Source organism: Sinocyclocheilus anshuiensis, unplaced genomic scaffold (genome assembly GCF_001515605.1).
Source record: "Sinocyclocheilus anshuiensis isolate Anshui unplaced genomic scaffold, SAMN03320099.WGS_v1.1 scaffold287, whole genome shotgun sequence".
Taxonomy (NCBI): Eukaryota; Metazoa; Chordata; class Actinopteri; order Cypriniformes; family Cyprinidae; genus Sinocyclocheilus; species Sinocyclocheilus anshuiensis.
The window spans coordinates 306,463-333,420 of record NW_015552557.1 but is presented as its reverse complement, the minus strand read 5'-3'; the positions used below and the strand labels follow the sequence as shown (position 1 = coordinate 333,420).

Below are 26,958 nucleotides of genomic sequence, written 5' to 3'. Positions count from 1 at the left end.
TGTATGGTGCTGGAGTGATCAGTGACAGCTGGTAATAATTAGTAATCGGGAGACTGAGAGCGCTGATACTGGGTAAGGGTGGAGCCTGGTGATTCCGTGACAACATGATCTCTAAGTTGTAATTTACTGGTAATTATCCAGAAAGGGCTGTATGTGTGAAAGCCCCTATTGTGTACAGCTGCAAATGAAATATAATGTAAAAAATTTTGAACGATGTTTTTAAAATTGTTTTGATATATTTGGCTTGCTTTTGTAGAATTCATAGTATTGCACATTTATTTATTTATTTATTTTAAATAATTTGAATAATAGGAAATTGTCATCAGGATGTCGTGGATGCTCAAAACAATGTTTTCACCAGTGTTGTCCCATTTTGCTGCAATCAAATCATAGTATGGCCCAATGCTGGCCTGTGATGATGACCTTTGTTTTGGCCCGCCATGCCATTGAATCATATCTTTGTTTCTAATGAATTATTTTCTTTTTTTAATTTATTAGATGACTATCGATTCAATTTGATTCGATTCGGTTCAATTTGACATTTTATTATGATATAGTTGGATATAATGCATAATTTACTTTCGGTCCACAGCCCTCAATTAATTTTTTGTCCCTCATAGTAAAAAGTTTCCGCACCACTGATTTATTCTGTTTGAATGCCAAAGTTTTTGAAAACCTAAATGGACTAAATTTCTTTTAGATATTTTGGACAATGTTTCTTGTTACTTCAATAAACAGTTACTTTCCAGCACTGCAGGTTTTTGCTGATATGGGTTGCCAGCACATTCAGCTGGCATCAGTTTCTCGCCTTATATTTTATTTGACGGTAAAATTAGCAGTGTATTTTTATATTTAAATGCATCCTTACAACAACTGAATTCATTAGTTGTTTCCCTACCAAGTTCAGGGATCCAGTTGCAGAGAAATATTGATGAGATTGCATAGAGGTCACAGTACAGTGTGACTGATTGCTTCAGCTGTTTGACATCAATTTATTGCAGTTGAAAAACATAATACTTTGCAAAACAGCTAAACAAAAAATACAAAATAAAATAAATAAATATTGTTTTATTATTGTTTTACAAACTAAAACAAAAATGTCTGATCTTTATAAAATGATTATTTTTGTCAATTAAGATGAATACAATGTCAAATAGAACCTTTAAACATATGAATTAATACTCTATGAATACTGATTGTCCCAAAACAACAGCTGACTCTACATAAGTTGTGCCTTATGTGTTTTTTAACCAACATTCTCTCTCACAGAAGAGTTTTCAGAAGAACGGGTGGATGTTGAGCTCAGTAGTGCTGAAGGCACCTCCTCTGCTGAGGAGAAGCAGTGTGGTATGCATTGCTGCACTTATAATAAGGATGCTTTGAAATGCAGTTTGTCTTCGCTTTCCCTTACAAATTGCCCTTTTTTAAAAGAAAAAGTTAATCAATTTTTTTTTTTATATTAAGTAATTATTTTTATTCATGCAGTGCAATGCCTATTACTAACTTTGCCTTGTTAAATATACAGAGTTTCAAGACTGTGTTAGCTTTGTTTCCGGTTGTTTGGATATGTGTTTTTTCCCCCGTTTTAATTCATCTTTTGTTATAGTGTTCATGTGAGTTAATCATCCAGTTATTTGCTTTCAGCAGAGCACTTTTGAAGTCAGCTAAAGTTTCACTGCAGCTGAGTTGGGAATCTAAACCTTCCATTTCTAGCTTGCTTTTAGACTTTAACCACAGCTTCACTTGCACAAGTAAACCAGGACTTCCTTTAGGAGCTTGGTGTGTGAACTGTTCAAATGATTGTTTTATAGAAAGCCCCCAAGATTCAAGACAGGAAGAGAAAGAAGATCAGTCCCAGCCTGCCGTGGAAGTGGCGAGCGGTACGGACCTTCTGCTCCATCAACTGCTGCCTCTTTTGACTGACATACTTTGCTTGACTGCCTTTATTGATGTGGATGCCTTTGTGCCTTACATCCTAATGTTTCTAATTTTCTATAGCATTTTTTTTTACTGATTTGTTGCATATTTTAAGCTTGCAGGATGCATTTGCTTCTGTTTGAAGTGGGCCTACTGGTAACAAGAATGCCATCTTGGATGCAGTTGTTTCAAATTGCCATTTCTTGCTTTGAAATCCTTTTTATGTTGCGCTTACATTGGGGTGATTTTTAAAGTGTAAGGTAATATGTATGTCTGCAAGCACACTGTTTAAATTTGACATCACTGCTGAGGCATGCTGACAGGTTTCAGGCTTTTAAATCAAAATAAACTCAAGGGAGACTCCAGCGCCATTCTCAGATTAGTTCCCATGTGATTAGTCACAAAGACCTCAGAGAGCTCAGCTGCCTTTGCCAGGGTAGGTGTGATGTTATGCCAAGTCTGGAATTAATGCTTTGTGCCAAATAGGATCTCAGCCAAAGCTTTTCTCTCATAGGTCACAGTGCTTTAATTGCAATTATTTGTTTCTTTTGTGATTTCGAAATGAAGTGTAGTATATTGATGGTCTGATTTCACTCTAGGTTATAGTGTTTATAGTGCATCTCTGTAGCTGAAATTGCCAGAAAATATGCTATGTGGTTCTCTAATGTTGTCTTTTATGTTTCTCTCTCTGTTTGCTACATATCCTGATCATTAATAAGCTGGAGGAACGGCACCCGCAGGTAAAACACTATTTTACTCTTACACAACTATACTCGTATATGTTTTTTCCTTTTTTTATTAAAATATATATTTTAAATTTAACAGTTTGTTTTCTCTGTTTTCTCTGTTCTGGTAGTACTCCACGTCACTCATCTGTATTTTGTACTGGTTATTTGGTTTTGTGAATTCACAGAGATATGTCCATTTTATTTTAATAATCAGTAGAAACTAGGTGCTTTTAAAGAGCAGACTCCAATAATTACTTTTGTAATAACGTCAAATGAAAAGTGTTACTTTTTTTAGGGCCATACAAATTTTACATTTACATTTTTTTTGACATGCTTTAAAGAAGTGCAATTATTTTGATTTCTTGACTCACATGTAAAATATTTAATAACAATTTTAACTGTTTTGTAATTTGATATTACAGTTTAAGTTAGTATATTTTAAATATACTTTTATAATAAAATGTTGCAATTTAAAAAAAAAAGTTGCAATTTAATACAATCACAGATACATGACATAAACATATATTTTAGTTAGCATAAATGCTTGTCAGTACATTCGGCGGTGTGCTTTAATCCTAGTTCAAAGACAATGAAGTAATTAATAACATAATAACATATATTTAATTAAGTGGGTCAAAAAGCACTCTTGGACTTAATAATCCATTTTTATTTAATTGTAAATAACATAAAATAAACATTACATTGTTCACACTTAAGCATATTCTTTTAACGTATATCATTATCACATATCATTATCCATAATAAATACTAAATAAACAGTATACTTTTTCACAAGGTTAGTGGCACAAAAAAAATCATTTTTTATGTTTAAGTTGTAAAAAAAAACACTTATTGCAAACAATCTTGCTCTTTAATTGCACCTATCAGCTCATATTTCTGTGTTCAGTGTGAAGTCCGGTTTCATCACAGCTGTTTGTTTTGGATGTTAGCAAAGGCCAGCAAACCAGTTTGTTATGTTTGCTCGTCGTCTTTCCTCTACGGTTGTCACCACAAGTATTTTTGTTCCCTCCTTATCATGTGGCAGTTTCCTTGGGAAAAGTGATATACATAGATGTTGTCATTGCTTTCTATAAATCTTCTGACCACTGTCTGTCCATGGTGAATGGGACGTGCATTAGTGAAAGGCAAAAGCGGCTTTGTTTCCAGCTTTAGCAGCAGGGTTTTCACCAGATGGTTATGAGCAACACTTGGACTGGAGCTGTGTAGACCACCAGAAAATACTAGAGCAGGACGAAGACCTCCTCAGAAGCAGCTGTTCTGGACGACCGGTCCATTCCCATCATCGACGGACATCTGTCAGTCCAGACCACACCAGGAGCCTGTCTTTGGAGAATGAGCCACCTGTGACTTTCCTGGTCTGCAGCGCCGCCCTGGAAGACCTGACGACCGTCGGGGAGAGGATTGTAGAAGCCAGGGCTCCTTACAGCGAGATCCTTCAGGAAGAGAAAGAACACTCTTTTTACGGCAATGAGAGCCATGCTGAAGAAGGAAAGCTTCCGGCATGGGCCAGCAGGGCTCAGACAACTCTCGCTGAATATGCACCTTCTGAAACCAAAGAACATAGTTTTACAAAACCTCTACCTCATGAACACATGGAAGCAATGGGCAAAGTGCAGGAGAAAGTTGATGCTACGTTATCTGGGGGTAATCACAACGTTATTGTTACCGCCAAAGATGCAGAGACCAAAAAGACAGAAGCCACTGCTTCCTCTACAAGCACAATTGGCTCTCCAAAAGGTGTCCACGTCTCAAGAAAATCCCTGGTGCCGGTGGCTCAGTTCAAAGGTCTGTGCAGTTAAGCTCACAGAATCCCACTGCAGTGTCTCTTCCTTGGTTTGCCTCCACCTATGTTTTACAGAGCCGCTTTGCACCAATTTCTGTCTATAACGAACATCCTACAAAATGAACAGCGTGCTGAGGAGAACGATCTGTTGTTCTGCAGTTGTTTGCTAAATGTCGTCCTTTTTTAGGTACTCAGTCTCACTCTGTCATTCTTTTGTTCCCTCTGGTGGTCTTGAAGCCTGTTTTGCGCCGATTGATAAAATCCATGTTTGCTGGCCGTGTTTCAATGAGTTCAGTTTGGCATGTCTGTGTGCACGAATGTGCTACTTGCATGCGTTCACAACACCATCTGGTGCAGCACTGCTTTAACAGATCCCCTCACTTTTTACAGCTTACTTTCTCATATGTTTCTTAAAAACATTAGAATTAATATCCAGTTAATATTCACAAGTTAAGAAAAAGAGAGAAAGCATTAGGAATAAATGTAGCAAACTGTAGTCAATTTAGCAAAGGTATTTCCACACTGTTAACATAGCTGGACCTTAGTCAGCGGCCTACACTCTTAAAAAATAAAGTTTCCAATGGGATTGTTTCACAGCGATGCAATAGAAGAAACATTTTGGTTCTCCAAAGAACCTTTCTGTTAACAGTTCTTAAAAGAACTACTTTCTCATTTTGAAGAACATTTTAAAATCTAAAGACTCCATTATAAGGAACCTTTTGTAGAATGGAAAGGTTCCATATATGTTAAAGGTTCTTCATGGAACCATCATGGCCAATAAAGAACCTTTATTTCTAAGAGTGTACGGAGGAAGAACTTTAAAGAAGCTTATGTAGACAGCATTGCTGTAGACCTCTTATTCCTTCATGGAAAAGGCAGTATCAGAATGCATTACGATGAACTTTTAAATCCAATATGGCAGGCCAGGTGAGCGAAATGTTGATTATAAACTAAAACCATTTAATTCAGTACTTTAAAGAATTTATAAAAACGGTTTTACATCATTTGAAACAAACTGTTTTATCCAGTAATTGTATGTGCTATGTATTTGTTTCGCCTTGTTAGCAACATGTTAACATCAAACCGCGTTGAAATTGATTGTAAGTTGAGTCTCTAGTGTTACAGATTAGTCGCTTGTGAGGTTTAGTAATGATTTAGTAATGGTTAGGCAGCTCACTAAGCTTAGCAACACATTTATTCGCATCCTATTTCTGATATACTGATTGTATTCATATTGGTGCATTTTTTGGTTCTTCACAGCTCAGTCCAAGACCAATGGTGATGCAGAGAAGAGGGTGAGTGCTAATAGCTATTTTGCATCATCTTTCTGTTCTCTTCCACTTTCACTGTAGAATTGTTTTGCCTTTTATTTTGCTTTCTGTCGCTATTTGTACTCCATGGAGTTTTCATCCACTATGGTTTTGCTCTTTATGTAAAGACCCCTAAAAACAGTAAAGACAGACCCTCCTCCCATAAAGCACCTTCCTCCATCCCGAAAAAGTCCTTGGCCTCCTCTAGTAGATCTCCCTCAGTACCTGCCATCAGTTCTGGACCCAAAGAATCCAGGCCAAGAGTGAGTACAGCTGCTGGTGTCGGACCCCGTGTCCTACTGCTGCTGTGGAGAATGGTTTAACTTTGCATCTGTTTTACTGCCAGTTTGCACACTGTCTGGTGTGATTAACAGCATCTTTTTCTCTCCTCCTACTAACTGTCCAACATTTCATTCACACAAAATTCTGTCTTTGATGTTAGTTTTGACAAGTTAAAATAGTCAGCATGATTTTAGAATAATTGTATTGCATAACTTGGTTGTGCTTCCAGTGGATGGGTTAATCATTACTGAATGTGCTTTCGATAAACTGTATGTTTGAACAGGCAAACATGTCATTAGGCCTATAATAAATTTTTCTCATTTGTTTATGAATGCTTCTTCAAATATGAGTGCTTTTGTCCAACAATGTCCAACAGTGGGCATACGTGTATCGCTAGAGAATTGTCATTTTGATATGCTAATAAATGTCATGTCCAACACATCTTTATAGTGGAAATGACATACTGTGCTGGAAATTACATTCTTTGTCATAAAAATGGCAAAATTCTTTGTCTTGTTAAGGCTAATTTCACATAGCATTTGTGTCCTTAAATAATATTTTTACAGCTTTTGCATAATTTGAGAAAATTACAGCTTGGTTGGAAGTGACTCACAAATATTTTGTCGCAAGTGATATTTATCTCTTTTCTACTTTAACTTATTTCAAGCTCTCGTCAGTTTTGTTCTTGTGAAACTGAATTTACACTAACTGAAAATTGTGGGTTATGGTGGAAATTATGGCAAAACTGAGGGGAGAATGTGCTTAGTGGATATAAGTATATGTTCATATGTTACATATTCCTATGGCTCAGTGGTAGAGCATTGCGTTAGCTGTGCAAAAGGTTATGGGTTTGATTCCCAGGGAACACACATACTGGTAAAAAATGTGTAGTCTGAATGCACTGTAAGTCGCTTTGGATAAAAGTGTCTGCTAAATGCATAAATTATTAATTAATTAATTATTAAGTATAAGTGGATATATAGACATAAGCAGTTGTTTTGTTATCTATAATTTCATAGAATAAAATTATTAATGTATTTCTATTTCTTTCTCTCTATATATTCCTGTATATCTCTAGGCTAGCGGTAGACCTCATGCTGCCGGTTCAAAGATTCCTGCCATGACTGCAGTTGCCAAAAATGGAAAAGGTAAGTGAGTTTCTTTCACAAAGGGGTTTTTAGGAATGAATCTTGTATATATTTTTGAAGAATGGAACATTTGATTATGAGATTATTGCCATCTTCATAACTCTATACTGTTTCCCAGACTCTCCTAAGACCCCGGAGACCAGTGGGCACAGCAGCCCCGGCACTCCCAAATCCCCTGCCAGCAAGGCTGCGGGTGGCAAGCCTCCAAGCACAGGAAATGAAATCAAGAAGGTCGCAGTGATTCGCTCGACCCCTAAATCTCCGAAGAACCGTTCACCCACATCACTGTCGGCCGCTGCCCCCCTCCCTGATCTGAAGAGCATACGCTCCAAAGTCGGCTCCACTGACAACTTGAAGCACCAGCCCGGAGGCGGCCGGGTAATTCATCTTGAGTTGATTCACTTTAATATTCTGTTTGCAGTTAGGTTTGAGATCCAATAAAAATCACATTTTTATGTTGAAGTAGGTGGAACATTTTCATATATAACATTTATTTAAAAAAACTAAACTAAACACCTAAAATGCAGCAACTGAACTTAAGTTTTTAAGTATAATCAAATTGGCTGTACAAGTAATTTCAGCTAAAATTATATTAAACTGACTCTGTGTTGAATCTTGTAAAACGTTGAAATTAGAAATTTAAAATGTGATTTTTTTTTTGTTGTTAAAAACATATTTTACCATGACTTATTGATCATATCATGTGGTCATTGTGGTCAAAGGCTAATGGAAACCTGTTTATTACTCAAATAACTCTCTCAAGAGTAGTTTATAAGTCGCAGTAGTTTACAACTCTCCCTATCTTCTTCCTTTCACAGGTACAAATTCTTGATCAGAAGGTGGATTTCAGTAATGTTCAGTCTAAGTGTGGCTCCAAAGCCAACCTCAGGCATGTACCAGGAGGTGGAAATGTGAGTAACTCTGGAATGAATCCAACTAGGGCTGCACAATTAATCGAATTTCTAATCGCAATTACAATTATGGATGCCACAATTACGTAATCGTTCAAAGCGGCAATTAATCGTTCAAAGTCCACTTATGTTATTCTGCACGCTTAAGATGCGTTTTTTCTTTCTACATGTTATCTTAAGGGTTTTTCCATTGTTTTAGTATAACATTATAATACCATTCATATTTTTACTTTTTTATAATTTAAAGAAGAAACCAATCCGATGTATAGTTGACATTTGAGGCTTAATACTATAGAAAAGCACTAAAGGTTTTTCAGTTAGAGTGTTTTCAGCTTGTTTATTTTCATATAAAAATACGGCATGCAGTTGCATCAAACAATGGTATAAACATCATCATGATAATCGTAAATTAATAATCGCAATTACAATTTCAAGGGAATAATCAACAATTATGATTTTTGTCATAATCGTGCAGCCCTAAATCCAACACATACATTTTATTACTTATTACTTATTTTATTGCATTTTATACTGTATTTGTCATTGGCTATCCCAACATTATCAGTAAACTGCCACTGTTTGCCAAATGTTAGCTAAGAATTATACTGTACAATGAGAATTGACTAATATATTATCTCTAGGTATTGTAATGGTTACATTTCCCAAGAATGGTAACTATCCAGTTGTGCAAACAACCTAAAATGTTTGCCATTCCAAAGTCTATTTTTGGAAAGTACAATGAGAATTGACTAATATATTATCTCTAGGTATTGTAATGGTTACATTTCCCAAGAATGGTAACTATCCAATTGTGCAAACAACCTAAAATGTTTGCCGTTCCAAAGTCTATTTTTGGAAAGCACTAAGGCGATTTTCTCAATATTTAGATTTTTTTGCACCCTCAGATTCCAGTCTTCAAATAGTTGTATCTCGACCAAAGGTTGTCCTATCATAACAAACCATACATCAATGGAAAGCTTATTTATTCAGCTTTGAGATGGTGTATAAATCTCAATTTAAAAAAATTGACCATTATGACTGGTTTTGTGGTCCAGGGTCACATATGTCTTTATCCTTCATGAGTATCGGGGAACTTTTACCAATTTGCAGTTTTTGTTCATGAAAACTTCCAAACGTTTACTTTAAACAGCAGCAAATTTTTTATCAGAAGATGGACTTTAGTAATGTCCAACTAATGTCCAATGTGAAGTGTGGCTTCAAAGACAATATAAAACACACACCCGGAGGTGGCAATGTAAGTTACTATTGGATAAAACAGTATGGAGAACCAGTTCACTCCTAAATTTGCCATTATTCTTTCATTCCTTACTTCTGATAGATGGGAGTCTAATCAAACTCCCAGCCATATTGTACTGAATTGAGATGTTCCTTAGATGTTCCTCATGAAGTTGTAAATACTGTATACTTCAGATGTTATTAGTAAAAATCAGAAGGTTTCTGATTTGGCTTCAACCAAAAAGGTGATTCTTCTTTTCCTTGACCTCTGCACTCTTTCAGGTAAAAATTCTTGATCAGAAGGTGGACTTCAGTAATGTCCAGTCAAAGTGTGGCTCCAAAGACAATTTGAAACATGTACCGGGAGGTGGCAATGTGAGTAACTATGGGATGAACTCAACACCCTCTGTCTTGGTTCTTCCTGAAGTTATGACCATTTGTGGAAACCTTGTATAAAAGTGAAAGCTCTCATTCAATGTAGTAGTTTTGTCTGTTACACAGTCACCGACTACACTTTTGGTTTGACAATGAACTGTAAAAGAGGGTTTTTACAATTGTTGAGTCAATTGTTGAACAAGTGAGTGGGAGATAAAAAAGCTATTATAGTGAATTCGTGTTTGCGCTGTACCATTCACATACTCACGGCTCTTTCTCATTGGCAGTTCTTTCTGTCTCTGAGATAATTGGAAAGATAACTCCTGCTCTTCCCAACATGATTTTCCAGGTAAAAAATACTGGATCAGAAGTTGGACTTTAGTAATGTCCAGTCTAAATGTGGCTCCAAAGACAATGTCAAACATGTACCTGGAGGTGGCAATGTGAGTAACTATGGGTTGAACTCAACACCTTCAGTCTTGGTTCTTCCTAAAGTTATGACCATTTGTGGAAACCTTGGACACCCCGTTCGATCTACCCCCTCAAAGTCAAAAACGTCTGCACTTTCATGGCCTAAAAAGCCTTTCCCAATGATGAATTATGTTAGTTTCATCTGGTGGCTCTTTTGGTTCCTCTCTGGTCCCAAGTTAAAAAAAATACAGGTAACCCCAAACTGTTTACTCTTTCAGGTTCAAATTCTTGATCAGAAGTTGGACTTAACTACTGTGCAGTCTAGGTGTGGTTCCAAAGATAATATCAAACATGTACCCGGAGGTGGAAAAGTGAGTAAACAGGGGCCCGTTTGTTGGTGTTTTAACCAAAAATCATACTATAGAGACTTTAAAGTGCCCCTATTATGACATTTCGAATATTGCCTTTCATGCACTGTGTAATGTAGCTGTATGTGAATATAAACTGAAAAATGCACGATAAATAAAGTTATGGTCTCCAAAAAGAAAGAATGTTCTTTGAACAGCCCAAATGAGTCGTCAGCAGTTCGAATCCCACTTCTGTGACAGCTACACATCACAGGGTAACACCTTTGCATAATGCATGCCTATGTTCTACGTTGGCCGGCCGCAAACAACTTGACCCGCCCTCAAACACCGTAGCTTATTCATGTGGTTAACATCATGTCAAGAAGACGCTGTGTCTTACGCTGTGAAAGTAAATTCATTTTATTTTCACTTCCGAAAGATGAGGCTGCAAAGAATCTGCTTCAAATTCATTTTTTTTCCACTGTACCTCAGCAGTACAACCCAAAACTTTTTTTGTGTTCCTGTCATTTTACTGACAACTGCTTTACTAATCTCGGGGAGTTCAATGCGGGATTCACAAAACACTTGCTCTTGAAAGATGAGCTCAGTACCCAGTTTATTTGGATCAGCTGGTTCCACTGAATCACAACCTGTAAGTATGATAAATAATAGATGTTTATATTTTCTATCGAGTGTTCAAAATACGGAACTATGGCAATAGGCGTATCGTTTCCGACACGAGCTGTACACAGTACAGACTGACTGGGCCATCTGACCAATCAGAGCAGAGAAGGCTCACGGAAAGGAGGGGTTTAGAGAGACTGAATCTTAGAACTGCTTTGAACGAATTGTTTGAGAATCATTGGAAAATGAGGCGATATTAAACGCATATTTTGAGAAAACGAAAGCGTTTTTTGACCTTGCATGCATGTAAACCTATTATAGGAAACTCCCAAAACAATGTTAGGAACCTTAAAAATGGCATAATATGGGCACTTTAATAGTAGGGATGCACAGATATTACAATTCTGCCTGATACTAATCAGCCAATAATTATGGCCAATAACCGATAAATTGCTTTTGTCTAAATGCATAAAATAAAAAATCAGTCGTTTTAAATGCTAAAAGTGAATTTTGCCATCATAATGAAAGATGGTTATTCTTTTTGAGATTTGTTAAAGATTACATTTAACAAGTGTTATTTATTAAAATATTAGTGTTTTTAAAGCTTAACTTTACCTAAATGTAGCTTCTATTGCTCACTTAATCTAAATGTAAAAATACAGGAAATGAGCATTCACAATTAAATGGGTACTAGACCCTAATAAATTCAGTTTTTTTTTATGGTGATTTATTAATTGTTCGACTCAATTTGCATTTTTGTAAGCTTTTCATACCCCCCCCCCTCCAAACCTCCTAAAACTAGAACATAATTTCAGAAGCACACATGCTGTTTTGTGGCATTGACATTCATAGCAATTACATTTCACTCAAAACAGAAAGTTCCCATACTTCAATAAAGTTAAGCATGTAATAAACAATTTTCCATATAATTACAAGACTGATTTTTGACTTTGAGGAAAGCCTGTGTCCTTACAAAAACAGATGACCAGACCACCACTAAAATCCTAACCCTTAATGCCAACCGGCCTGTCATTAAGGACAATTTAGTACACTCATTAAAGTACCAGCAAGTGATCCATAGAGATCCTTAGAGATGAGTTGCTCTCCTCTGCTGTTGAAGGACATCAGCTCTTTAGCACAGAGGGATCTCGTTGTAGTGCTCTGGTCAGCCGAGTGCTCCTTTGTGGTGAGCAGTTGGCTAGAGCTGAGAGCTGACCTCACACTGAAGACACTGAGGCCTTTTTATACAGAAAAAAAAACAACAGCTGTGGCTATGAGGTCATTGCTTCTATTTTTGGGAGCAGGGATGGTACACAATTGTACCGTTCTCATGTTGTATCCTCAATCTATAGTCTAAAGTGAAGAACAAACTTGTTTAGTAGACAGATGACCGCCTAAAATAATTAAAGGGTTGTGGTTCATGATCATTTGAGGTTAGATTACAGCTCTATAAATACATTTAAAAAAAAAAGATATTCTCAGAGGTGACTAAACCACCAAGAGGGTGTTTTGCATTCAAGGGACTGAAAAGTTTACTGAGCAGTTGCACTTTCAGATTTTAATTTGGGGACCAATTCTCAATACTAACTAACTATTAACTACTACTTTTGCCTCAGTAGACTCCTACTTTTCTGCTTATTAATAGTTAGTAAGGTAGTTGTTCAGTTTCGGTATGGGGTAGGATTAAGGGATGTAAATTATGGTCATGCACAGCATTAATATATGCTTTATCAGTAGTAATAAACAGCCAATATACTAGTAATATGCATGCTAATAAACAACTAATTAATACTGAGAATTGGTCCCTAAACTAAAGAGTTACAGGTTTTTTTTGTCTTGTGTAAATCTGTGGAAGTGTGTTTTGGATAGTTTTAAACAGAATTTATTTTAATCACCTGGAAGAATAATAAAACCCTTGTTTTTTGTTCTGAAAAGGTGCAAATCCTCCACAAAAAGATTGACCTGACCAATGTGCAGTCAAAGTGTGGATCGAAAGTCAACATTCGCCACAAACCAGGTAATCCTGCTCGTCCACCTTGGATTTTACAAACCTCGGACTTGATTTACTTAGCGTTTTGAATGCATGTAAATATATAATGCGTTTAATTTGGTTAAATCATGAGGAATTTCACCTGCTTTTTCAAGGTGGAGGAAACATTGAGATCAGGTCTGAGAAGCTTGAATTCAGGGCTCAGTCAAAGGTGGGATCTATGGACAACATTAAACACACACCTGGAGGAGGCAACAGGAGGGTAAGACGACATGTCCTCCGCTGATAGGATGTGATACTCCCAATTATTCACTCTCCACCCTGAAGTCAAATAAGAACATTCAAAAATCCTTATCATTTTACAACCAGACGTCTGTGTAAATCTGTCTTAGGTGCTCTTTGGGTTTGAATCATTTGGTTCTTAAGAAGATCGGGTTTAAATAAATCCCCTGAACTAATTTAACTTCTTTAAAATCGCATCTCATTGTCCTTTCTTTGGATTCTGTAAACTTCAAAATGAATGTGTCGCTTAGAAATGTCTCTGCATATTAAACTGGGATTTAAAAAATATAAGTATTACATACTTCATCTTTAATTTGAATACTTGTTTATTTAGTTTTGTGTTACCATCATTTTCCTTTTTGTTGAACCCATATCATTTTGTTTCTTTCTGTTTTGGTTGACCATGGTGTTCATTTCACCACCCACTGGCCACCCTGGGGTACGTTTCTAGAGAGAGAAGGGGAGAGGGGCAGATATGCCCCGAGATGAGGGCTTCCTCACCCCAGACCCCTCTGATACCCCCACCCTCTCATCTGCCAGTATGTCCCCAGAGCCCATTCTCCTCAGCAACCCCCAGATAAAGATTGAGGACTCCAGTAAGTATTCAGAGCAGGGGAGATATTCACATCAAATTAACTAGCACTTGTACTGTTATGTATTTTGAGAAAGTACTGGTGAATAGGGTAAAACTATTGTTTTAACTAATAGATATCACCATACTTTTCCCAGCTGATTAATCACAGTACTTTAAGACAATTGTTTTATATTACAAGTTTTCTGAAATGTAATGTTTAAATTGTATGTTTGTTTTGAAGAAAAAAAAAGTGAAATATATATCAGGCAAATTATATATCAACAAACACCTTTGTAAAAACCTACAGAATATAGACAGGAATAAACCTGTAAAGCATGGTGTATGTATGTGTTTGTAGATTTCTGGCTCAGTGCAGGAAGAAAAAAATAATTTTGAGAAAACAGCCTTTAAAGATTATGTATTATAATTGATATCTACAGACGCAAATAGATTATAATAAAATAAACTTGAATGTGTATTTTGGATGGTTTCTTTACACTAGTCTAAAAGAAGACTAGCAAAATAGGCCTGTTTTTGCCTGTAGTTTCTTGCCTTAAAAAATAAATAAAATGATGATAATTTAATAAATACATATGCAAATAAGAAATTACTGAATTAATTAATATGCAAATTGGTAGATGATTAAGTGACCAACCACAATAAAATATTTCATATAAATGAATTAAAAATAAATTGCATATTGCTTATAATTGAAAGCTTGCTGAAATATCTTGTGAAATGCATCTATGGTGCCATCTTCTGGCACAGTGATATATATTTTGTGAATACAAAAAAAGCAACTGACAAAAAAATTAAAAGAAATACTGAAAAAATGTTTAGTTTAAATAGTATTCATATTTATATGGAAATGTATATCAAAAAATATTTTATTTTTTTCTTATTTTTTTCTTTGTCTGCTGCTTTGTCCCTTTTAACACGTCTTACCCATTTTTTTATTGTTTGATCATTTGATTGCTTTTTTATCCATTGATAATTTGAGCATATTATTATTCAGCATTTTGAGGGTACTCAACAGATATTCTGGCTCTTAAACCAAATATAGTCATCCAGGATCATTCAGTATTAGAAACTCAATTTCTCCTAGGAGTTTATGGAAATAGCACCATTACAGTCCAGATTTCTGTTTTAATCTCCATCCAAGAATCTCAGGTCTGCTCTGAGCCAACATAAACCACCGCTGGATGCTGGCCATTTCACCTCAGAGGTTTCACTTGCAGTCATTAGTTCATATATCTATTTCCTTTTCCCAGATTGAGTCGCAAAAACTGATGTTCCGTGAGCAGGCCAAAGCGCGAACCGACCATGGCGCAGAAATCGTGTCTCTAGAGGAGTCACCACATGGCCTGAGCACCGTCTCGTCTTCTGGCAGCATCAACATGGCAGACCCGCCACAGCTTTCCACCCTCGCTGACCAGGTGTCTGCATCGCTGGCCCAGCAGGGCTTGTGATTGGACCATACCGCCACCAAACCACGCCCCCAAACCCCGCCCCCTCCATCCACATACCTGATGGTATTCTAACCTCTCTCTGAAAGTCATTTTGTGGCCCAGAAAACAACGCCAAGTAACTTTAAGCAGTCACTGTTTGACTTTGTAATACTTCTTATTATGTATGAATTTGCCTGTTCACTCGCCCTTCGCTTTAAGGCAGTGCCCACTGTGGGAATTTAACAATTGGAAATTTCCTCCAACTGCCCTCCCTTGACTATATTTAGTAGTACAAAATTACTTTCATGTATTTGTATGGCTTTTATTGACCATTATATATTTCCTTACGCATACCGTTTTTTTGGTTACCACTGGATTGAGGACAGTTCATACCGAACCCATTTTCACTTTCAGAGAGGATTGTTCTCATTTTTAAATCAGGTTAAATTTAGATTGAGATTATGAATAAGATGCTTAGCAGTGCTTAAAATGAAAATTAGAGCATGGTATCTTGACTTTGAGAAAGAAAGAAACTTAAAGCCCCACAGTTCACTTTTGAAATGATTTGCAAGGCTTATGTGAAGAAAGAAGGTGCATAACAGCTTTGTGTAGAAAGGTGAAAGCTGTTTAGTTCTTTTCAATCTCTCGTATGTACTGTCGGATCAGAGATTACACTTCACGTCTAAAATGACCATGACATTCAGAGTGCTTCATAAGGAAATGTTCCTTACAGTATTATTCTGTGGATGAATATGGGATGTTTATGATATGAAAACACTTTTTTTGTGTGCCTACTGGCAGTCTTAAAATGTAGATTTGAATTATGTCAGTGATTCATTGAAAATGCCTCTCCTTTTTTGTTTGCTTGTTCTTTAACTTGACAATTAACAGAGCATTGAAGTTGCATTTTTATTTTTTAACATAAACATAAAACAAAATTATCTTAAAATTGCAGCTACGCGTTTTAACCAAGATGGACGTCTGCTGTTTTGGACAGTTTGAATGGTGATACTACAATGAGGTTCAATTTGTTAGCTTTAGGTATCATGAAATAACACAAATAATACTTTTACAGCATATTAATCTCGATAAATGTTCATTTCTACATATACTAATGCATTTTAACATTTATTTACTAACTAATAAATTGACCAGGATTAAAAAATTGCTGTAAAAATTGCTTTTTTTTTTTTTTGTTTGGTTTAAAATACATTGACTAACGTTATTGTAAAGTGTTATTGTTTTATTAATGATAGGCTACATGTGAGAAATCTGGACATTATTTGAAATATCTTGTGGAAAAACACAACCTATGCACCTGTAAACTTTCTCCATAATACTGCCAACAGTTCCTCTCATTCTCAACATCCAGCTCTAGTTGAGAAAGAATTTGAGATTAATTGCCAAACTGTTCTTCTTCAGGCACACACTGTATTATAAATTTGCCTACTACATTTACAATATTGAGTATTGCATTCTTCACGAAAAGCGTCACTCAAGCACAAGCATGCTGTTAAACTTTGATCTGACCACATCATCCGCTTCCACTTTATAGCTGTAAAATTTTAAGTCAAGGTATTCTATTTTACTGAATGATGATGTAATGACCTCAGCCAATCATATGGCTTAAATTCTTTCCCCAGCACTGCACTGTTTCGCAGAATGTTTAATAAACTTTGAACCACTTCACACTATCTTTGCTCCTTGCATGCATTTCATGTAAGCAGCCCGAGATACTGCGTTGCCTCTTACACGCCTCCTTGCGTATATCCCGTAATCGCTGATGTGCTTATTAGGAATCTTTGTAGATAGTAGTGAAAAAGAGCACTACTCAGACGGCAACCCCTGTTTCTTTGTGTTAGAGATGGAGCCGTGTATCTACCATTAGATATTTAATGTATGTTTATTGTATGTTTATGACTGTATGTTTATATGAGGACTTGAAGAGATTAAAAAAAAAAAAAAAGCAGTGAAGTTCAGAAACCATGCCTGCAACATTTAATCTGCATGCTGAGTTTTTACATGGATTGGCAACATGTTTCTGAACGTTTTCTGACTAGGGTGTTTTTGGGAAGGTTGGGAGAGCTTGGATATGGGATAAGCTGTTTGTTATGGTTGTAATGTTGTGTTGAGGGGGGAAGTGAGCGTTTAGCAGACAGGAAGAGGGAAAGAAAGTCAGTCGGTCCTTTGGTTTAAATGTCTCCCTCTGTAGCACACCTGCAACATGGTTCTGGGTGCCATCCTGTTGTTATTGACTCCATACACCATTTTTGCAGTTGTAAATTTTAGCTTGGGAACTGTGGTTGTCAATATTGTTTGTGTTTTATTATTAACTGGTTTTCAATGATTCTTGTTGATGTACACGTGAATTTGGAAATAAAGGATATTAACCAATTGTCCTGAAACTTTTATTTTTATACTTCAGAAGAAAGAACTGACTTAAAGGGATAGTTCGCCCAAAAATCTTCATTTACTCACCCTCAAGTTCCAAACCTGTAGGAGTTTCTTTCTTCTGCTGAATTTAAAATAAGATATTTTGAAGAATGCTGGCAACCAAACAGTTGCCGTTAGCCATCTATAGACTTCTAGAGAATGGAAAAAAATACTATGGAAGTCAATGGCTACCAGCAATTGTTTGGTTACCAACATTTAACAAAAAGGTGTGTGTGTGTGTGTGTGTTCAGCTAAAGAAAGAAACTCGTACAGGTTTGAAACAACTTGAGGGTAAGTAAATGATGACAGAATTTAAATTTTTGGGTGAACTATCCCTTTAAAGGAGAATTCAAAGGACATTTCAAAGGACAGGAAAATTTAATATGAAAAGATTCCTTGATAAAGTCAACATGAAATCAAAACTCACCCAGTTTACTTTCTTAATGCGTATTTTTGGTCTCACTGTGTTCATCAGGGCACATTATTCCAAAAAAAGTAGGCAAAAAAACCCTATTGTTTTAGGCCAGGAGTCGCCCAGGCAGCTGCATTGGGGTGCTAAGGGTGTCTGTAAAATATGTAAAAAATAAATAAATAAGTAAACAACTAATTTATTTATTTATATATATTTTTTTGTCCTGACTAAGATGCAGTAATGTATTTTTCCCAAGACAAAAAGGAGCTAATTATTTAATTCTGCAAAGATGTGTAATTTAATGTAATATAGTATAATGTATAATTTAGATGTAAAAAATGGTATGATCAGTAAGTCATGACAACATGTTTTTACATTAACTAATCAAAATGTTTTTTTATAACTTTTTAAAATAAGTTATACAAAATTCAACTCATGTTTTTAAGTCAGTTTAATGTAATTTAACGTTGAAATGACACATAAGTCGATTGTACTTCAAAAGTTTATTCTTAAAAACATTTTCCACAGTGACTTTTTTCCTCATACAGTATGTATGGGTTTGTATACATCAAAAGCAGTTTAGATTTTTGAAAAGGGGTCATCATATTTAGGACTTGAAAACGTAAGGTTACTTGCGTAACCCCGGTTCTCTGAAAACAGAGTGAGGTATCTCACTATGGGGAACGCCTCAGGCGTGATAGACTATGGAAGCACCAATCACACCAAGTCTGTCCGCAGGGCACACCAATCACAGCTCATGACCAGGAACCCACCCCCTTCCTATATATACCGTTGTGATCCCTGAAACCGCATTCTAAGCATGCTCTTCCCCTGTGTTTTGCAAGAAGGGAAGCTTGGTGAGATACCTCACTCTGTTTTCAGAGAACCAGGGTTTCACAAGTAACCTTACATTCTCTTTCAAACAATTGCTCAGTATATCACTATGGGAATGATATGGACAACTCCCGTAACGCATGCTTTCTGAAGTTGCTGAACAGACCCAGTGTAAATGAAAGATAACCTCTCATTTCACTCACGAGCCGACTTTGAGAACTGCATGAGCCATAGAAGGCGCAGTGACATTCAGATCTGATAAATGTATGAGGGGAAGCCCAGCTTGCTGCTGCGCAAATATCTCCTACCGAAATCCCCCTGAACAGTCCCCACGACATACACATACCTCATGTAGAATGAGCCCTTATACCCACTGGGGAATCGAGACCCATAGCTGTATAGGCCAACTCAATCGCCTCCACCATCCAATGGGGAAGGCGCTGCGAGGAGATCGGCTTACCCTTACATTGACCAGCCCATGAAACAAATAACTGATCATTCTTTCTGAATGATCGTGTCCTATTTACATTACATTTAGTCATTTAGCAGAGTGAGGTATCTCATGACATTTCATCCCATTTACATAATGGCGTGACGCCCGTCCCGGACACAATGTGTGCAATCACACCCCTCCTCTGAAGCAAACGGAGAGGGGTAAAAAGAACTCAATTCCAAGGCAGTGCAGATATAAATTGAATCACTGACAGTGAGGATGAAAGCCGGGTTAGGCAGCAGCGTAAACTTTCTGCCATCCAGACTAAACTTCAGACATGCCTGATGAACCAACAAAGCATGTAACTCACCAACTCACTTAGCTGAAACTAAAGCGAAGAGTAGGACCGTTTTCAAAGATAAGAACTTAATATGAACACTCTTCATAGGTTCAAATGGGGCCCAAGTTAAAGCACTCAAAACCTTGGACAGGTCTCATGATGGGATGAGCTGCTTCGACACTGATCTCAGACACCTCACTCCCTTCATAAAACAGCATATAAGAGGATGTTGACCCACCGAAGCTCCTTCAAAGCCTACGTGGCAAGCCGAAATAGCAGCCAGAATAACCTTAATAGTGGTAAACACTCTACCACTGTCCATTAAGCTCTATCGCTCAGAGCACTGAAAAACAGAGAATATCGCTCACCGAGCACTGAAAAGGAATAACTCCTTTACGAGTGCACCAGTCCTCAAACACACGCCATTTGAGATCATATAATGAGCGTGTTGATGGAGTTCTAGCACTGGATAGTAGGGGTGTAACGGTACGCGTATCGTGTACCGAACGGTTCACGCGCAAATTCCAAATGGAAGTGATCATCCCTATCCCCTTGGAGTGGGGACTTTGGAGTGAGCAGGGCACGTGCGTGCCATTATGTAGTCCTTTGGAATGCACTTGGCAAAGGGAGCGATGTAATTTCCTCATTATCTTCAGCTGGGATGTTCCCGTGACAACGCAGCATGGTGTCCATCAGCAGATGTACATTAGCCTAAGTAGTGGTGGCCCGGCCCGCCGCTCCTTAAACGTGCACCAAGCGATTTTTGAAAACTGCTTTTGACTGCAGTGTCTGACCGAGTCCCAAAACACACTTGTAGCCAATCAGCAGTAAGGGGGCGTGTCTTGTACTGATAGAGAGAAGAGAGCGCTCAATTTGAGTGCACAGGACGGATATTAGCAGGTCGACTATAGATAGAGAGAGATGGCAGATTAAAAAAAAGAGTAAAATATCAGAGAAACAAAACATTAAAAAGAAGGGTTACGATCAGGCAAGAGGTAGAACCCGCGTAAATATCGGAGCAGCTTTCCAGCAGTGGAGAGATACTCAAGGAGCGGAAAGGGCTCGAATCGGACACCAAGGTTATGCTGTTTCTTACTGATAGGTGAGTAACGTTGACTTTGCTTTATTTCACACAACTTATCCGTGTTGGCTTTTGTTTGAATATGATTGTGTGTCATCTTCACTTGTTTCCGCGATCGTCGGTGCCATGGTTGCGTATGTACGTGTGGGGCGGAGATTTCAAAATAGGGGCGATGTCCTGTTGGGGTATGGGCGTTTGTTTTGGTGCTTTCAAATATCAACATCTTTTGGAAAAAATCGCTTAGTGCACCTTTAATTATTGCCACCATTGCTTCAGGATCGGGTTGGGGCAGACGCAGGCTGACGCACAATAATAATCTACTTTTGTACCCACGTTCTTACTACAAGCTGTTTTGTTGTCAATAAACACACATGACGATGGTGCTGCCACCATTTTTATCCAAAGCGACTAACAAATGAGGACAATAGAAGCAATCAAAACCAACAAAAGAGCAATAATTTAAGTGCTATATTAGTAATTATTATTATGGTGTTATATTTCAATTTCACAAAGAAACGTACAGTATTTTGTCCAAGCAATAATAAAAGGACACATTTAATTTATAATTTGTTTTAAATTTCATTTTGTAAAAAAAAAATATATATATAATAATCGTGAATCGAATCGAATCGTGAGTTGAGTGAATCATTACATCCCTACTGCTGACAGCTTGGTCCCCCCCAGTTAAAAAATCCCATCTGCGCCCCTGCTGTCACCGATGGAGTTTTGGTTCCTTGCCACTATTGCCTTTGGCTTGCTTAGTTTCTTTCCCTCTCGCTGGCACAATCTTAGACACCGACATGGTGGACAAGTCAGAGACTTATAGCTCGCCTTGACGCGTTAGCTATTGGAGACTGCACCATTGAAAGCGAAGTAGAAAAACTCCGTAACGAGCAATCCATGACAGATCGTAACTGCACTGCGTTCGGCAACATCAACCTTAACGGTACATCTGTGAACTGGAGCAGTGCAGCTTAGGTGCTGAAGGAAAGTCTTCACAGGGAAGACATCAAGAATGCCATTTCAGGGATCACAGCGATATATATATATATAGGAAGGGGGTGGGTTCCTGGTCATGAGCTGTGATTGGTGTGCCCTGTGGACAAACGTGGTGTGAATGGTGCTTCCATAGTCTATCACGCCTGAGGCGTTCCCCATAGTGAGATACCGAGCTACTGTTTGAAAGAGAACCCGTTTTTCAGGTAAAACAGCCTTGACAGCTTAAAATCTTGTCATTGAGTAATTGTCAGCAAATAGAGGAATTTAAATGGCAATCAGTCAGAAAGTCTTCTCAACAGTGTGTTGGCAGTGTTTCAGGTGGCAAGTACTAAAGCCGTTTATACCAGTAATGATAACTATAAAGATAACTATGATGATAATTATATTAGCATCTACACCAACTCAAGATATCGTTCTGTTTATTTTATTAGCGCACTGCCGTTTTGTCATCTGCCGCTTTAAATGCTTGAGCTCTTTAATGTCTGGTGGATTCTGATTGGCTGTCAGTGTTTTTTCATTCCTTCTATGAGAATAGTGGTATTGGCTATTCTCAAAGAATTAGAATAATCAAATCTTTATAGTTATTGTACTTGGTGTGAATACGCCTGTGGTCCTCCATAATAATTTGCAAGCATTCAGGTATGGCTCCATACTCCTATGTAACCTCTACATGATCTAATTATCACCTGATGGATAAAATCAAGTCCTGCTATTTTCTTCATAGCTGAATATGCAATTTCTTTCACAACATGTCTGCACTAGTGACCACTGAAAACCCATTTTCCCTGTTGTCAGTAGCACAAGCCAAGATGTAGCATCAGTTTTTACACTTGCTTCCAATGTAGATGAGGTGTCAGAAACATTACATTACAGAAGCAATATGGTTTGTTGTTTTATGGAAAATGGTTCGTGTGTGTTACAGCACACAGTGATGAGACGTACAATCTGAATGGAGTTTGATTTGTTTTAATGGTACTATTTACAAAAGGGTGTTTTTCTTTTTCTTTTTTTCTGCAAATGATTTAACATCTGAAACAGTCGGAATTACAATGAAACCTGTCTCAAACAGCTATGAAGAGAAAGTCACATCAAAGAAATAAAAAAGACATTGTGATTGTATGAAAAAGAAAAGGACAGGGCCACAAAAATAATGTTGAGTTGCATAGCAAGTAGATTCTCGACGGGGCGACAGTGCTGAATAGTGTTAACACTAATATGGGGTCACACTGACAAAGTGAAGGAAAACAGATGCCTTGTTAACACAAGTTTCCAAACAACTGCACAACCTGAGAAGGGCAGGTCTGTGTGAAACATCTGGCTCCTTTAAGAAGAAATACAAAGTACAATCTCAACAGATGATGTAGAAAAAGCCTGGAACATGTAAGGGCCGAAGTGTGAGAGCCAAACTAATGTGCACTAACGGCTTCGTTTTGCAGAGCTTGCAATTTCTCCAGTAACGTGATACATGATGCCATGAACATCAGCATAGCAATAATTCATATGCTGGTGGGAAATAATTAAAAAGAAACAGCAAAAGGGAGGGTCAAGGAAGAGAGCAAGATATTGACGCCCTGTGAAGTGCTTTTTAACTGAGGAGAGGATCTCTGCTTGGTACGTGACCATCAACCAAGAATAATGCGGACAAGTACTTTTGTCAGGTTTTGGTTTGTCACTTCACAACACAAGCATACATATAGAAGTCAGCAGAGAGGCACCCTTTGGTCAAGCCCTCTTAAGTCTGCTACACAGTACACTACATAGTGTTCACCTGACAGGTTAGAATACCACACTAAGTCCCAATGATATATTTAGCTGACTATGAAAACATTTGGAAACAACTTTCATACATCTCGTTTACATTTTTCTTCTGAGAAAAGAGTTTTAGAAGACAGGTTTAGCTTTCTATGTTCGGTAATATTCACTAAAAACTGTGAAAATAATTGGGTGATGTTTGAATATCAAACAACAGAAGTCCCAACAGAATCTTTTTTTTTTTTTTTTTGATTAGTATGAGTTTTTTTCTCAATTAATGCTATAGGAGGTGTGGTTTTAAGGTCGTTCCTGTTAGTTAATCAGTTCATCATCACGGCGAGGAAGCGTCACTCTCTGACTCCGCCCTGCAGTGGGCGTTGTCTCCGAGGCCTGTAGGAAAGCTCAATTGATTCTTGTCCATCTCGGGCTCCACTATCGGGTCCTCAGACAAAGGAAAACTCCTGGGTTCCCAGGGCTGGACCATCTGTCAGGAAAACACACAGGGTATTAAGAATAGCATTTGTAGTAAAGAAATCAAATGTTGTACATATCTTCCCCATTAATTTTCTCCATAGGCATTTAAAAAACAAAACACAAGAGTTAAGTTTTTAACTCAAACTAACAACAACAACAAAAAGGCAATTAATTTTAAATATAAATATCATAAAATATACTACTGTTCAATGGTTTTAGGGTCAGTAAGAATTTACTTTTTTAATGAAATTGATCAAAAGTGACAGTAAAACATTGTTATAATAAAATGAAATTTCAAGATAAATGCTGTTCTTTTGAACTTTGAGAATCCTGAATAAAGGATCAGTTAACACAAAATATTAATCAGCACAAACTGTCTTCAACATTGACAATAATAACTTTTATTAATAATTCAGCATCAACAATAACTAATAATTGAGCAGCAAATCAGCATATTAGAATGATTTCTGAAGGATCATGTGACACTGAAGACGAGTAATGATGCACTGAAAATGTAGCTTTGCACCACAGGAATAAATAAAAAAATTTTTTTAAAGTTATTTTAAATTGTAACCATATTTCATAAAATTATAGTTTTTACTATATTTTTGAAGAGACTCTTTTAAAAACCGACCCCAAACTTTTGACTAAATGGCAGTGTATTTTTATGTATAAAGACTTATTTATGTTGTGTGAGAAAAAATTAATTTTATAAAAACAATTTTTCAAAATATTGCAAAATTACAATTGTTTTTCACACTGGTCCTGTAAAGCCATACAAGTAAAATATATATTTTTTTAATTATTTAAATATTTATTCCTTTGTATTAAGCTGATAGTGCATTTTTCATACCCACTATTAAATGTTAGCTGAAGGTAAAAATGTTCAGTTAATTGAATAATCTGCAACAGTGGCAATGAGATGAACTCAAAGATAAACACTTTTCCCAAAATACTACCGCTTGCAATATAATCATTTGCACTGATTTTAAACTGCTCTTTAGAAAGCAGAATGTAAAATAAAACAGTATATTTTTTCTGTGGAGAAAATGAGTAGGATGATGATCATGAAAATGGCAGGAGAACACGCGTGTTACCGTCTCCTCAAAGGTGCAGTCTGAAGTGGAACCGCACGTGTCTTCGCTGTACAGCAGTCTGTGTGTGTCTCTGGCGTGAGGTGTGTGTGCGTCACGGGAGCAGGGCGTGTCAGGGCTGGGTGGGCTCAGGGGTGACGGCACCGGCCCGTAGTCCTGCAGGATGTGGAAGTGACTTGCGTCCGGGGATGAGGGCTGAGGCGTCGAAGGATTCGTTCCCACTATTGATGGTGTCGTTCGCCCGTCCAGGGATTTATAGGACCTGAGGAACGACATGGTTAACTATAAACTCACAAAACAGGAAAAATGTTGTCTGGTAAGATCAAATAGGGTAGGTACCTGCTGCCTCTCCTCTTGCCGGGTGCGAGAGCCGTCCATCGCCAGCGAGAGTGCTCCTGCTCCTCTAACGGCTGGTGGAGTTTAGTGAACGTGGCATCTGATAGGTCCTCCACCTACACGGATGAATCATTAGGGCACATCACTAATAAGGATCGACAAGAGGATGAATTGGAATACATATTATGAAATGAGTGGAGGAAAAAATAGAAGGCTGTTATACCGGGATGTTATTGTCTTCCTCTGCCAGTGGTTTGGCTAAAATGTCCACTTCCCTCCATCTGAACAACAGAGAAATAAGTGTAATGAGCAGATATATTTGAAATGGAACATTTTTAATCAAAATCTAAAAAAAATCTCAGTTGGCACGTGTTTTTCGCTTAGTATCATATTTGATACATCAAGATTTTATGGTCCATATAGTATGATATAGTGAGAATAGCTTATAAAGTTCTGATAGCTTATAATGTAAATCTTTACAACAGTATAACAGACTACTTACATAAAATGATATAAATATCAGTTGGCACTCTATACCTCCCAATAATACATCATAAGATGATATTTAATGCTTAATAGTTTCATGATCAAAACTGTAGCTTTTATTGTGGGGGCAAACCATATAACGCAATGCAATACAATGATGATTGAGAGATGGACAAATAAACGTTCCTCACAGGCCTGATGCATTATATGCCTTATTTTCTCTTTGATGATTTTTCTAAAATAATAATAATAAAATAAAATATATATAATATGTATGAATAGTCAAGTAAACCCAAGTTACTTCAGTCCAGTAAGTGTTTATCTTGAAATATTACTAATATAAAAGCTATTCTTACATTTACTTCATAAAAATTATTTCACAGCAAAAAGACACCTGAAAGGGGATATTTTACAATTATACTGAGAGGCCTTTTACTTGCTAAAAAAGTCTAAACTATCAATCAGTCGAGAAGATTGTGTACAACAGGTTTTGATCATGGAGTTTTGATCATGTAAATAAATTGTAGGACTTACACATTTGCATATCAAATATGATACAGCCAGCTTTATGCAGAGTTAAATGAATGAATGGTGGACTAAGACTTGGAGACACACCTCGGTGTGAGAATTTCCTTGTACTGAAGTTTCTCCACTCTGGTGGTGGCGGCCACTGACATTGGAATGACGATGTTGTTGATATCAAACGGACTCTCGCCTCTTCTTCTCCGTATGGGCTGTATAAAACAACAAAAATACAAGTCCAATGTACAATGCTGACATTTGTTTAAAGTTTAACAATCAACATTAGACCATATTATGATTCCTGTTCTTCCGTCCGTAAATGTATGCCCTATTTATTAAGTACCATTTAAGAGGTTTTATGACCTTAAATTTGAT

At 37.1% G+C, this 26,958-nt stretch overlaps 2 protein-coding genes across 6 annotated transcripts in view; one reads left to right on the top strand and one right to left on the bottom strand.

Moving 5' to 3' along the window:
* mapta (microtubule-associated protein tau a) overlaps positions 1 to 17,782 on the top strand; it is a 38,343-nt gene extending 20,561 nt beyond the window's left edge. For both annotated transcript variants that reach the window (XM_016455220.1, XM_016455221.1), the window contains exons 3-12: positions 1,812 to 1,880; positions 2,637 to 2,657; positions 5,710 to 5,744; positions 7,120 to 7,189; positions 7,308 to 7,567; positions 8,008 to 8,100; positions 10,401 to 10,493; positions 13,029 to 13,110; positions 13,239 to 13,345; positions 15,211 to 17,782. In XM_016455220.1, the coding sequence (XP_016310706.1) occupies positions 1,812 to 1,880; positions 2,637 to 2,657; positions 5,710 to 5,744; positions 7,120 to 7,189; positions 7,308 to 7,567; positions 8,008 to 8,100; positions 10,401 to 10,493; positions 13,029 to 13,110; positions 13,239 to 13,345; positions 15,211 to 15,408 (1,028 nt within the window). In that variant the 3' untranslated portion in view covers positions 15,409 to 17,782. The remainder of the gene's footprint in view (positions 1 to 1,811; positions 1,881 to 2,636; positions 2,658 to 5,709; positions 5,745 to 7,119; positions 7,190 to 7,307; positions 7,568 to 8,007; positions 8,101 to 10,400; positions 10,494 to 13,028; positions 13,111 to 13,238; positions 13,346 to 15,210) is intronic.
* A 4,592-nt stretch (positions 17,783 to 22,374) lies between these two features.
* The window catches only part of kansl1a (KAT8 regulatory NSL complex subunit 1a), a 27,813-nt gene continuing 23,229 nt past the window's right edge, over positions 22,375 to 26,958 (bottom strand). For all 4 annotated transcript variants that reach the window (XM_016455211.1, XM_016455210.1, XM_016455213.1 and 1 more), the window contains exon 14: positions 22,375 to 24,155. In XM_016455211.1, the coding sequence (XP_016310697.1) occupies positions 24,003 to 24,155 (153 nt within the window). In that variant the 3' untranslated portion in view covers positions 22,375 to 24,002. The remainder of the gene's footprint in view (positions 24,156 to 26,958) is intronic.